Raw genomic sequence first — 14,852 nt, forward strand, 5'->3', positions numbered from 1 at the left:
AATCTGTTTTGGGTTGCTTTCTGCATAACTCTTAATGCAGTTGTTGCAAAGAGATGTCAGGAAGAAATTCACAGTGAGTACTAGGCTTCTGGTTTGAATAAATGTGTGAGTAGATAAATATCTACATAAAGTTTTATGAGGTGAAATTCACCATTTTATCTATTTTAAGTTATATAATTCAGGGGCTTTTTTACAACATTGTTCAACCATCACTACAATCTAATCCATCGTGCCAAATGAAACCATGTACTTACTAAGTAGCCTCTCCATTATTCCCTTCTTGTAGTCCGTGGCAACCACTAATTTACATTTTCTCTGGATTTTCCTTTCTGAACATTTCATGTAAGTGGCATCTTACATGTGGCCTTTTGTGTCTGGCTTCTTTCATTTAGCATATGTTTTTTTTATTTTTTTATTTTTTTATTTTTTATTATTTTTATTTTGGTATCATTAATCTATAATTACATGAGGAACATTATATTTACTAGACTCCCCCCATCACCAAGTTCCCCCCACATACCCCATTACAGTCACTGCCCATCAGCATAGTAAGATGCTATAGAATCACTACTTGTCTTTGTGTTGCACAGCCCTCCCTGTGCCCCACCCCCCACATTATAAATGCTAATGGTAATGCCCCCTTTCTTTCCCCCCCCCCATCCCTCCCTTCCCACCCACCCTCCCCAGTCCCTTTCCCTTTGGTAACTGTTAGTCCATTCTTGGGTTCTGTGACTCTTCTGCTGTTTTTTGTTTTTTTTTTTTGAGAAGGCATCTCTCATATTTATTGATTAAATGGTCGTTAACAACAATAAAATTCAGTATAGGGGGGGTCAATGCTCAATGTACAATCATTAATCCATCTCAAGTCTAATTCTCGTCAGTCTCCAATCTTCTGAAGCATAACGAACAAGTTCTTACATGGTGAACGAATTCTTACATAGTGAATAAATTCTTACATGGTGAACAGTACAAGGGCATTCATCACAGAAACTTTCGGTTTTGATCACGCATTATGACCTATAAACAATCAGGTCAAATATGAATATTTGTTTGATTTTTTTTTTTTTGAGAGGGCATCTCTCATATTTATTGACCAAATGGTTGTTAACAACAATAAAATTCAGTATAGGGGGGTCAACGCTCAATGTACAATCATTAATCCATCTCAAGCCTAATTCTCGTCAGTCTCCAATCTTCTGAAGCATAACGAACAAGTTCTTACATGGTGAACGAATTCTTACATAGTGAATAAATTCTTACATGGTGAACAGTACAAGGGCAGTCATCACAGAAACTTTCGGTTTTGATCATGCAATATGACCTATAAACAATCAGGTCAAATATGAATATTCGTTTGATTTTTGTACTTGATTTATATGTTGATCCCACATTTCTCCCTTTATTATTATTATTATTTTTATTTTTAATAAAATGCTGAAGTGGTAGGTAGATGCAAGATAAAGGTAGAAAACATAGTTTAGTGCTGTAAGAGGGCAAATGTAGATGATCAGATGATCAGGTGTGTGCCTATGGACTAAGTATTAATCCAGGCTAGACAAGGGCAGCAAGACATCCACGGATGCAGAAGATTTCTCTCAAAGCAGGGGGGGTGAGGTTCTGAGCCTCACCTCTGTTGATCCCCAAATTCTCACCTGATGGCCCCCCTGCGACTGTGCCCGTCTTAGGTTGTTCCTCCCTTGAGGAATCTTACCCGTCTCTGGCTAACCAGTCATCTTCTGGGGCAATACAGGGAAATGTAAAGTTGGTAAGTGAGAGAGAAGCCATATTGTTTGCAAAGGTTAGCTTTTTACTTCTTTGCAGATTTATGCCCTGTGGCTTCTATGCCCAGCACTTGTCTCGAGGTATCTTTACCACCTGGAGGAATTATGATACTCGGTAAATTCGATATGAGGCACGAATTCTATTTAAGGGTTGTAATTAGGAAGAAAGAAGAAAAGCTATAGATGTAGCATATGGAAGGAAACATGGGAGGATTGATTATTTCTTTGACATATCTTCTTGTAGAGTACCTTAAGTATGTATAGGTTTTAAACTACTAATTTGCACACACATATTAACATAATAGGAATACGGTGACATAAACAAAGCAAATCTATAATTACCATCCATCTCCAGTGAAGCCAAGAAAACCATTTAGGCACCCTAGGCATTTGTGAAAATTTGTCTATGATATGATGGATATTATCCAACTGTACTTGAACAGTCTGAGAGAAATCAGACAAATTAAAGCAGCCCATTTCTGGGATCTGTTCACATCCCATATGTTCTTTTAACCATAGATAGTCTATAGTCATGAGATTTTGGAGTGCTACACCTTGCACCCCTCCCAACTCCTGGTTGAGTTCCAACAGTACAGATCCGGTCAAATTCGTTGTCTCACTGTATGCACATGCCAGCCTAGACATCTCCCTCCTCATTCCTATGGCAAGTCCAGGAGACGGTGGGCTGGATGCAGCCACAACCGCAGCATCGTCCGGATCCCTGTGGAGGCTTTTTGATGATCATCCCCTGGCACAAGTCCTCCAGAGAGTGCTGATGCCGGAAGCTCCTCCTCATATCATATCTTAGTTCATTTTCTGGGTATCCAACCTAGGCCTTGATCTTCTGCATAGAAACAAACAGACCCTTTGCCCACACTTTGACATGCCTTCTATACCACTGTGTAGAACTCATTGGAGGTCAGCACACAGTAAGTGCTTTTTTTTTTTTTTTTATTAAGAGAAAGGAATATTATCAGAAAAGAGTACCTCCATAGCTGATCATCTGACACCCTTTAAGTGATCAACATTAAGGATATTTAAAGCATGCGTTCATCTTTAATTTACCAATAGTTTTATCCTATCAAGGAGTAATCCCCCTTTTCTTTCTTTCTTTCTTTTCTTTTTTTTTTAATTTTTAATCTATACTTACATAAAGAATACTATGTTTACTATGCTCTCCCCTATATCAGGTCCCCACTAACAACCACATTACGGTTACTGTCCATCAGCTTAGCAAAATGTTGTAGAGTCACTACTTGTCCTCTCTGTGTTGTGCAGCCCACCCTCCCCTTGCTCCCTCCCCCCCATGCATGCTAATCTTAATACCCCCCTTCTTCTTCCCCCCCCCTATCCCTCCCTGCCCACCCATCCTCCCCAGTTTCTTTCCCTTTGGTACCTGTTAGTCCATTTTTGGGTTCTGTAATTCTGCTGCTGTTTTGTTCCTTCAGTTTTTCCTTTGTTCCTATACTCCTCAGATGAGTGAAATCATTTGGTATTTCTCTTTCTCCGCTTGGCTTATTTCACTGAGCATAATACTCTCCAGCTCCATTCATGTTGCTGCAAATGGTTGGATTTTTCCACTTCTTATGGCTGAGTAGTATTCCATTGTGTATATGTACCACATCTTCTTTATCCATTCATCCACCGATGGACATTTAGGTTGCTTCCAATTCTTGGCTATTGTAAATAGTGCTGCGATAAACATAGGAGTGCATCTGTCTTTCTCAAACTTGATTGCTGCGTTCTTCGGGTAAATTCCTAGGAGTGGAATTCCTGGGTCAAATGGTAGGTCTGTTTTGAGCATTTTGATGCACCTCCATACTGCTTTCCACAATGGTTGAACTAATTTACATTCCCACCAGCAGTGTAGGAGGGTTCCCCTTTCTCCACAGCCTCACCAACATTTGTTGTTGTTTGTCCTTTGGATGGCAGCTATCCTTACTGGTGTGAGGTGATACCTCATTGTAGTTTTAATTTGCATTTCTCTGATAATTAGCGATATGGAGCATCTTTTCATGTGTCTCTTGGCCATCTGTATTTCTTTTTTGGAGAACTGTCTGTTCAGTTCCTCTGCCCATTTTTTAATTGGGTTATTTGTTTTTTGTTTGTTGAGGCATGTGAGCTCTTTATATATTCTGGACGTCAAGCCTTTATCGGATCTGTCATTTTCAAATATATTCTCCCATACTGTAGTGTTCCTTTTTGTTCTATTGATGGTGTCTTTCGCTGTACAGAAGCTTTTCAGCTTAATGTAGTCCCACTTGCTCATTTTTGCTGTTGTTTTCCTTGCCCGGGGAGATATGTTCAAGAAGAGATCACTCATGTTTATGTCTAAGAGGTTTTTGCCTATGTTTTTTTCCAAGAGTTTAATGGTTTCATGACTTACATTCAGGTCTTTGATCCATTTTGAGTTTACCTTTGTATATGGGGTAAGACAATGGTCCAGTTTCATTCTCCTACATGTAGCTGTCCAGTTTTGCCAGCACCATCTGTTGAAGAGACTGTCATTTTGCCATTGTATGTCCATGGCTCCTTTATCAAATATTAATTGACCATATATGTTTGGGTTAATTTCTGGGGTCTCTAATCTGTTCCACTGGTCTGTGGCTCTGTTCTTGTGCCAGTACCAAATTGTCTTGATTACTATGGCTTTGTAGTAGAGCTTGAAGTTGGGGAGTGAGATCCCCCCTACTTTATTCTTCTTTTTCAGGATTGCTTTGGCTATTTGGGGTCTTTGGTGTTTCCATATGAATTTTTGAATTATTTGTTCCAATTCATTGAAGAATGTTGCTGGTAATTTGAGAGGGATTGCATCAAATCTGTATATTGCTTTGGGCAGGATGGCCATTTTGACGATATTAATTCTTCCTAGCCATGAGCATGGGATGAGTTTCCATTTGTTAGTGTCCCCTTTAATTTCTCTTAAGAGTGACTTGTAGTTTTCAGAGTATAAGTCTTTCACTTCTTTGGTTAGGTTTATTCCTAGGTATTTTATTCTTTTTGATGCAATGGTGAATGGAATTGTTTTCCTGATTTCTCTTTCTATTGATTCGTTGTTATTGTATAGGAAAGCTACAGATTTCTGTGTGTTAATTTTGTATCCTGCAACTTTGCTGTATTCGATATCAGTTCTAGTAGTTTTGGAGTGGAGTCTTTAGGGTTTTTTATGTACAGTATCATATCATTGCAAATAGTGACAGTTTAACTTCTTCTTTACCAATCTGGATTCCTTGTATTTCTTTGTTTTGTCTGATTGCCGTGGCTAGGACCTCCAGTACTATGTTAAATAACAGTGGGGAGAGTGGGCATCCCTGTCTGGTTCCCGATCTCAGTGGAAATGCTTTCAGCTTCTCGCTGTTCAGTATAATGCTGGCTGTAGGTTTATCATATATGGCCTTTATTATGTTGAGGTACTTGCCCTCTATTCCCATTTTGCTGAGAGTTTTTATCATGAATGGATGTTGAATTTTGTCAAATGCTTTTTCAGCATCTATGGAGATGATCATGTGGTTTTTGTCTTTCTTTTTGTTGATGTGGTGGATGATGTTGATGGATTTTCGAATGTTGTACCATCCTTGCATCCCTGGGATGAACCCCACTTGGTCATGGTGTATGATCCTTTTGATATACTGTTGAATTCTGTTTGCTAATATTTTATTGAGTATTTTTGCATCTACATTCATCAGGGATATTGGTCTGTAATTTTCTTTTTTGGTGGGGTCTTTTCCTGGTTTTGGTATTAGGGTGATGTTGGCTTCATAGAATGAGTTTGGGAGTATTCCCTCTTCTTCTACTTTGTGGAACACTTTAAGGAGAATGGGTATTATGTCTTCTCTGTGTGTCTGATAAAATTCCGAGGTAAATCCGTCCGGCCCCGGGGTTTTGTTCTTGGGTAGTTTTTTGATTACTGTTTCAATTTCTTTGCTTGTAATTGGTTTGTTTAACTTTTGTGTTTCTTCCTTGGTCAGTCTTGGGAGGTTGTATTTTTCTAGGAAGTTGTCCATTTCTTCTAGGTTTTCCAGCTTGTTGGCATATAGGTTTTCATAGTAGTCTTTAATAATTCTTTGTATTTCTGTGGAGTCTGTCGTGATTTTTCCATTCTCATTTCTGATTCTGTTGATTTGTGTTGATTCTCTTTTTCTCTTAATAAGTTTGGCTAGAGGCTTATCTATTTTGTTTATTTTCTCAAAGAACCAGCTCTTGGTTTCGTTGATTTTTGCTATTGTTTTATTCTTCTCAATTTTGTTTATTTCTTCTCTGATCTTTATTATGTCCCTCCTTCTGCTGACTTTAGGCCTCATTTGTTCTTCTTTTTCCAGTTTTGATAATTGTGATGTTAGACTATTCATTTGGGATTGTTCTTCCTTCTTCAAGTGTGCCTGGATTGCTATATACTTTCTTCTTAAGACTGCTTTCGCTGCGTCCCACAGAAGTTGGGGCTTAGTGTTGTTGTTGTCATTTGTTTCTATATATTCCTTGATCTCTATTTTGATTTGTTCATTGATCCATTGATTATTTAGTAGCATGTTGTTAAGCCTCCATGTGTTTGTGAGCCTTTTTGTTTTCTTTGTAGAATTTATTTCTACTTTTGTACCTTTGTGGTCTGAAAAATTGGTTGGTAGAATTTCAATATTTTGGAGTTTACTGAGGCTCTTTTTGTGAGCTAGTATGTGGTCTATTCTGGAGAATGTTCCATATGCACTTGAGAAGAATGTATATCCTGTTGCTTTTGGATGTAGAGTTCTATAGATGTCTATTAGGTCCATCTGTTCTAGGGTGTTGTTCAGTGCCTCTGTGTCCTTACTTATTTTCTGCCCGGTGGATCTATCCTTCAGGGTGAGTGGTGTGTTGAAGTCTCCTAAAATGAATGCATTGCAGTCTATTTCCCTCTTTAGTTCTGTTAGTATTTGCTTCACATATGCTGGTGCTCCTGTGTTGGGTGCATATATATTTAGAATGGTTATATCCTCTTGTTGGACTGAGCCCTTTATCATTATGTAGTGTCCTTCTTTATCTCTTGTTACTTTCTTTGTTTTGAAGTCTATTTTGTCTGATATTAGTACTGCAACCCCTGCTTTCTTCTCACTGTTGTTTGCCTGAAATTTGTTTTTCCATCCCTTGACTTTTAGTCTATGCTTATCTTTGGGTTTAAGGTGAGTTTCTTGTAAGCAGCTTAAAGATGGGTCTTGCTTTTTTATCCATTCTATTCCTCTGTGTCTTTTGATTGGTGCATTAAGTCCATTTACATTTAGGGTGACTATTGAAAGGTATGTACTTATTGCCATTGCAGGCTTTAGATTCGTGGTTACCAAAGGTTCAAGGTTAGCTTCTTTAGTATCTTACTGCCTAACTTAGCTCGCTTATTGAGCTGTTATATACACTGTCTGGAGATTCTTTTCTTCTCTCCCTTCTTATTCCTCCTCCTCCATTCTTCATATGTTGTGTGTTTTGTTCTGTGCTCTTTTTAGGGGTGCTCCCATTTAGAGCAGTCCCTGTAGGATGCCCTGTAGAGGTGGTTTGTGGGAAGCGAATTCCCTCAGCTTTTGCTTGTCTGGGAATTGTTTAATCCTGCCATCATATTTAAATGATAGTCGTGCTGGATACAGTATCCTTGGTTCAAGGCCCCTCTGTTTCATTGCATTAAGTATATCATGCCATTCTCTTCTGGCCTGTAGGGTTTCTGTCGAGAAGTCTGATGTTAGCCTGATGGGTTTTCCTTTATAGGTGACCTTTTTCTCTCTAGCTGCCTTTAAAACTCTTTCCTTGTCCTTGATCCTTGCCATTTTAATTACTATGTGTCTGGGTGTTGTTCTCCTTAGATCCTTTCTGTTGGGGGTTCTATGTAATTCCATGGTCTGTTCGATTATTTCCTCCCCCAGTTTGGGGAAGTTTTCAGCAATTATTTCTTCAAAGAGACTTTCTATCCCTTTTCCTCTTTCTTCTTCTTCTGGTATCCCTGTAATACGAATATTATTCCTTTTGGCTTGGTCACATAGTTCTCTTAGTGTTGTTTCATTCCTGGAGATCCTTTTATCTCTCTCTATGTCAGCTTCTATACGTTCCTGTTCTCTGGCTTCTGTTCCTTCAATGGCCTCTTGCATCTTATCCATTCTGCTTATAAATCCTTCCAGGGATTGTTTCACTTCTGTGATCTCCTTCCTGACATCTGTGATCTCCCTCCGGACTTCATCCCACTGCTCTTGCATTTTTCTCTGCATCTCATCCCATTGCTCTTGCATTTTTCTCTGCATCTCTGTCAGCATCTTCTACCAGCATGTTCATTATTTTTATTTTGAATTCTTTTTCAGGAAGACTGGTTAGGTCTGTCTCCTTCTCAGGTGTTGTCTCTGTGATCTTTGTCTGCTGTAGTTTTGTCTTTTCATGGTGATAGAGATAGTGTGCAGAGCTGGTACAAGTGACTGCTGGAAGAGCTTCTCTTCTTTTTTGTTTGTGGCCTTCCTCACCTGGGAGAATAGCGACCTCTAGTGGCTTGTGCTGGGCAGCTGTGTGCAGACAGGGCTTCTGCTTCCTGCCCGGTTGCTATGGGGTTTATCTCCGCTGTTGCTGTGGGCGTGGCCTGGCTGGGGCTGCTCCTCCAAAATGGTGGAGCCCCGTTGGAGGGGGAGCGGCTGGGAGGCTATTTATATCCGTAAGGGGCCTCTGTGCTCCCTGATGCCCAGGGGGTTAGAGTGCCCAGAGATCCCCAGATTCCCTGCCTCTGGTCTAAGTGACCTGTCCTGCCCCTTTAAGACTTCCAAAAAGCACTCTCCAAACCAAAACAACAACAGCAACAATGAGAGAGGGAACCCGAAAAAAAAAAAAAAGAAAGAAAAAACACGTGATTTTTTTTTTGTCCTCAGGCGCCGGTCCCAGGCACCTGCTCACTGGTCCTGCTGCCCTGCCTCCCTAGCACCAGGGTCCCTGTCCCTTCAAGGCTTCCAAAAAGCACCCGCCCACTGGTCACGCAGGGAAAAACGCACGATATTCTTTGTCCTCAGGCGCCAGTTCCAGGCACCCGCTCACCAGTCCCGCTGCCCTGCCTCCCTAGCACCAGGGTCCCTGTCCCTTTAAGGCTTCCAAAAAGCACTCGCCAAAAAGAGAAAAAAAAAGGGGAAAAACGCATAATTTCCTCCATCCTCAGGTGCCGGTCTTAGGCACCCGCCCACCGGTCCCGCAGGGAAAAACACGGGATATTCTTTGTCCTCAGGCGCCGGTCCCAGGCACCCTCTCACCAGTCCCACCGCCCTGCCTCCCTAGCATCGGGGTCCCTGTCCCTTTAAGGCTTCCAAAGAGCACTCGCCAAAAAGAGGGAAAAAAAGGGGAAAAACGCGCGATTTCCTCCATCCTCAAGTGCCGGTCTCAGGCACCCGCCCACCGGTCCCACAGGGAAAAACGCGTGATATTCTTTGTCTTCAGGCACCGGTCCCAGGCACCCGCTCACCAGTCCCGCCGCCCTGCCTCCCTAGCAGCGGGGTCCCTGTCCCTTTAAGGCTTCCAAAAAGCACTCGCCAAAAAGAGAAAAAAAAAAAGGGGAAAAAACGCGCGATTTCCTCCATCCTCAAGTGCCGGTCCCAGGCACCCGCTCACCGGTCCCGCCACCCTGCCTCCCTAGCAACAGGGTCCCTGTCCCTTTAAGGCTTCCAAAAAGCACTCGCCAAAAAAAAAAAAAAAAAAAATCTGCTCCAGTTTCTTTCCACCCGCTGGGAGCCGGGAGGAGGGGCGCTTGGGTCCCGCCGGGCTGGGGCTTGTATCTTACCCCCTTCGCAAGGCGCTGGGTTCTTGCAGGTGTGGATGTGGTCTGGATGTTGTCCTGTGTCCTGTGGTCTCTATTTTAGGAAGATTTTTCTTTGTTATATTTTCATAGCTCTATGTGTTTTTGGGAGGAGATTTCCACTGCTCTACTCGTGCCGCCATCTTGGCTCCGCCCCTAGCATATGTTTTTAAGGCTTATCAATATTGTTGCATGAATCAGGCCTTCATTCTTTTTATTGGTAATTAATATTCCATTGTATAGATAAACCACATTTTGTTTATCCATTCACCAGTTTATGATATTTGAATTGTTTCTGGTTTTTGGCTATTAGGAATATTGCGTCTATGAATGGTCATGTTTAGGTTTTTGCTTGAGAACCTGTTTTCATTGCTTTTGGGTGTATACATAGAATGAGGCTGGCAGGGTTATATGGTAATTCTGTATTTAACTTTTTGAGGAACTACCAAACTGTTCTTACACAGCAGCTGTACCATCTTAAATTCCCACCAGCAATGAATGAAGATTCTAATTTCTCACATCTTCACCAACATTTCTTTGTTGTCCATTTTTTTTAAATAGCCATCCTACTTGGTGTAAAGTAGCATTTCATTGTGGCTTTGATTTGCATTTCTAAATGATTAATGATGTTGAATATTTTTTCACTTGCATATCATCCATTTATATGTCTTCTTTAGAGAAATGTCTATTTAAGTTTTTGCCCATTTTTAAACTGTGTTGTCTTTTTGCTGTTGAGTTGTAGGAGTTCTTTATTCTGGATTCTAGATACATGGTTCACAAATATTTTCTCCCATTCTGGGGATTGTTGTTTTTTCTCTCTGTCTTGATAGTGTCCTTTGATGCACAAACATTTCATCTTCTAGTTTACTTAATCTCTCTTCATGTGTGTTGAATCTGTTTTTCAACCCATCTATTGATTTGATTTGTATTTCCCTGATCATTAGTGATGCCAAACACCTTTTCATGTGCCTATTGGCAATTTATGTGTCTTTGGAAAAATGTTTATTCAGGTCCTTTGCTCATATTAATAAGGTTATTTTTTTGCTATTGAGTATGAGTTCCATACATATTTTGCTTATTTACCCCTTATTGGATACATGGTTTACAGAAACTTCCTATTTGGTAGGTTGCCTTTTCATTTTGTTGATGATTTCCTTCAATATGGAGAAATTTTTTAATGTAATACAGTCTCACCTGTTTATTGGTTTTCTTGCCTGTGTTTTTGTGTCTAATCCAGAAAAGTCATTGCCAACTTCAAGGATATTTTCCCTATGTTTTCTTCTGGGAATTTTACAGTTTCAGGTCTTACATTTAAGCCTTAACCCATGCCCAGTTGATTTTTGTAAATGGTGTAAGATAAAGGATCATTGCCATTCTTTTGCATGTGGCTCTCCAGTTTTCTCAACATTATTTTCATTGAGGAGGCTCTCCTTTCCAACCATTGTAAATTCTTGACACCCTTATTGAAAATTAGGGTGGGTTTATACTTGGGTTTATTTCTAGGTTCTCTTTTCTGTTAACATTGGTCTGTGTCTGTTTTTATACTACTACCAAATTGTTTTCATTACTCTAGCTTTGTAATATAATTTGAAATCAGGTGCCTCCACTTTTGTTCTTCATTCTCCAGATTACTTGATTACTTTAGCTATTCAGGGTCTTTTGTAGTTCCATACACTTTTTAGGATTGTTTTTCTATTTCTGTGAAAAAGCCATTGTAATTTTGATAGGGATTGCATTGAGTCTGTAGATAGTTTTGGAAAATATGGACATTTTAACAATATTAATTCTTCCTGTCCATGAACACAAGATATCTTTCCATTAATTTGTATCTTCTTCAGTTTCTTTTGTCAGTGTCTTACATAGTTTTCAGTGTACAGATCTTTCACTTCCTTGGTTAAATTTATTCCTAAGTATATTAATATTTTTTATATTAAACATACTACTTTAAATTCTGTGCCTCATTGTTACCTAATCTGTGTCATCTTAGATCTTCTTGTGTATGATCTTTCTGATTTACTTCTGTCATCTTACCTCTTTGTTACTGTTAATTAAGGGCCAGATACTGAAAAATCATTGAAATAATTTGAGATGTATGATGTTGTTTTCCTCTTAGATGATTTGTGTGTGTGTTTGGCAGGCAGTAACAATCCAAGATTGCCTTGGTGGATATTTGGAGCTGACTTTACATTTTGCAAAGGCCAGTCAAGTTTTACTTCATACTTAACTCATAGACTATAGCCCTTTGGGCTTCCAAACAAGTGTTGGAGTTTTACCAGCTTCCCCTCTGCACTTCGGTTCTCCTTGCATTTCAATTGTTCAATCTCCCAGCTCTATAAACTGTCAATAGTGCCTTAGCCTCTTAGTTGCCACTAAGAAAAAGTAGACCCAGATGGCAGGCTTCAGTCTTTTCCTTGAATTTTTAATCATGCTGTTAACTCTGCATTGCCTTCAAGATGTTAAAAATATATATAGTTCTAGTTTTTCTTAGGGAAAAGTTGGTCTGAGTACATAATCTGCCATTACCAGAAGTAGAAGTCACCAGTATGTAAGTGGCAGGAAACAGCATATACTTTATTTTTTTTTAATGTTAGAGCAGATTCAGAGATTACCATAAAATAATATATTATTTGCTTGTATTTTCATGTACTTTCTTGGAGAAAAGTAGTAAGAAACAGTGATCCTACTAGCAGTTGCACATATTGGATTGTCTAGCAGGTGGTAACTATCTTCTTTCATGTTTTTCTCATCTGGAAAAAAAATTGAAGACCATTGCTATCCTTGTAACATTTATTGCATTGTACTGTAATTATTTTTTATATGACTGTGTCATTCAGGAGACAGTAAGCCCCCTACAAGGAGGAACCCTATTCTTCCCATGTTCAGTTTCCTAGTGCTAGGCTTGGAGTGAAGTACCCAGGTAGACCTGGAGTGAAGTATTCAGTAAGTTTAGAGATGAATATATGTGTTGAAATTACCTTTATTTGGCTTGTTACAATGAAGATCGTTATCAGCATGTACTGTTCTGAATCACCTTAAAAGATAAAATTTAATAGAATAAGAAGAATCTTTTCTCACAGCTCTTTTGTTCCATCCCCTTCTGTCTAACAGGTGGCATCTCCACAGAAAGCGACTGTGCTTTTGAACCAGACTACGCCGTCCCACCACTTCCAGTGAGTGAAGGTATGCAGCACATTCGGATTATGGAGGGCATGTCTCGCTCTCTTCCATCCTCCCCCTTACTCACACATCAGTCTATCAGTGTTCGGCTCCAACCTGTGAAGAAGTTAACTGGTAAGGACTTTACCTAAATTTAGTATGTTTAACAGGAAACCTGTAGTATGACACTTTAGGTCATATCAGATATGTTTATGTGCATCTTTAGGATTTTCCATTTTGGCCTTCCTAATGTCACAGACTTGAAAAGTGGAGCTCCTACTGATTTTAATTTAAGGAATTAGAATAGTACTCAGTTTGACAGGTTGATATATTTATTTTCTAAATGATCCATCTGTTGAGGACTTATTTTTCTAGGCTTTCAGGAAATTTCTAATTTTGCCAGAATACACTGTTGTTCTGATTTCATTTATCAGCTTGTTCATGTCAGATTAACAGATGGAGATAATTATAATTTTAGGATAATAAGATCTTCATAATTCAGCAAAGGTACATTAGTCACATTTTTGTTTGAAATCCTAATTTTTGTATTTCATATCTGTTTTTTAAAGCTGACTTAGATATTTTTCTCTTCACTGTACATTCCTCTGGCTTCTTAGGATATTTACTATAATTCATTAATTATAGATTGCATTGACTTAATATAATCTCACAATAGGTACTACCCATTCAGGTCAAGTTGCTAGATATGAAATTGTCTTTACTAAATGAATTTTTTTCCATTTAAGCTTTTAACATTATCAATATATATCCAGTGTCAGTAAGTTGACTGATATTGATGGGTTATGTGTACATGGATGGAGGCAAGAAATTAAGTCATTCCCAAAGGATTATTGACTACTTCCTCTGTGTCTGGCATTGAGTTAGATAGTAGGGAAGTTTGATTGTCATATGACAATTCAAAAGAAAATAAGAGGTGACAGGGGGAAATGGGGTTTTTAGACTGTTCCATCTAATTTGAATGAAACTTTTGCACTATAGTTTTCATTAAAATAAGTAACATTTGTTTGTTTCATAGTTCCACAAAACTTAAGTCATGTCTCTTTACAAGTTATATAAACTGTAAGTCATGCCTCTTATGTTGTTTTTTTAGGCATCTTAAAGTAACTGAGTCAAAGTCCACTTTGATTCTTTGGTCATTAGATAAAAATTGGCAAAATAGTAACATTTTACTAGAATACTTATTTCCTTGTGATATCTAAAAATAGGATAAATTTTATGTGATTTGGCTTGAATAAAATTTCATTATTTAGAAATCCCCCCTTGCAGCTTAAGGTGCTATTGATTATTGAAAATATAAATAACAAAATCTGATGGCTGTCAAGTGGTGTACCTCATTTTACCATATATGTTGGAAGAAATAGCAAGAAAAGTTCGATTTCCTTATAAAGTGACCTGGATTGCCTGACGTTTTGAAAATATTGTTTTCCTAATCCCATTTGCTTATCCCAGTGTGAACTTCAACTTAAATAGGCAACCTTTATTAAAAGGTAAATGCATTTAATAGCAAAGTCAGTAATATACCTAATATCACAGAGGGGATACAGGGAAACAGTAATAAGAGGTATGCTTGAATAATTCCATGTATAAATTATTCAGTTTTAACTTTACAGTGTTTGAAATGTATGCAGCCTCTCAAGTAGTTTTGTTTTATTTACTGAAGAGATTGTCAAGGATCCAAGAATTTAAAGATTGAGAATATATTTTTAAATTTCTGAATGAAAGACATCTGTCTCCTGAAAGAGGATGCCATGATTTTTCTGTGACCAATTTCTGCCAAGTGAAGCAGATACGATAAGAATTTTCTGGTCTAACCTAGTATGAAATTACTTTGAAATTTAAATTAAAAATCTTAGTAGATTATTCATTATCCATCTTTCCTTTTCTAATTATATTTTGTTATAAATAAATAAAAAGAAAGTTGGATGGAGAAAGATTAGTAGACCATAAGGAAATGTCTTCCAAATTAATGCAACAATATGCATCCAGCCACTGGGACTACACTTACTCATTTACCCAGTTCCATGCATTTAAACGTCCAAGTGTCTTATATTCCTTGTATTCATTATTACCAATCAACTGAATGAGTAGGGTCAGAATAGTCATCTTGCTCTATTTTCTTTCTG

The 14,852-nt window shown here is 38.6% G+C and overlaps 1 protein-coding gene across 10 annotated transcripts in view; it reads left to right on the forward strand.

Moving 5' to 3' along the window:
* TANC2 (tetratricopeptide repeat, ankyrin repeat and coiled-coil containing 2) overlaps positions 1-14,852 on the forward strand; it is a 374,308-nt gene that overhangs the window by 147,867 nt on the left and 211,589 nt on the right. For 6 of the 10 annotated variants that reach the window (XM_036997193.2, XM_073235742.1, XM_073235743.1 and 3 more), the window contains exon 4: positions 12,661-12,843. In XM_036997193.2, the coding sequence (XP_036853088.1) occupies positions 12,661-12,843 (183 nt within the window). The remainder of the gene's footprint in view (positions 1-12,660; positions 12,844-14,852) is intronic. The other 4 variants (XM_073235746.1, XM_073235747.1, XM_073235748.1 and 1 more) reach the window with 1 other exon arrangement.

This window comes from Manis javanica, chromosome 4 (genome assembly GCF_040802235.1).
Source record: "Manis javanica isolate MJ-LG chromosome 4, MJ_LKY, whole genome shotgun sequence".
NCBI lineage: Eukaryota > Metazoa > Chordata > Mammalia > Pholidota > Manidae > Manis > Manis javanica.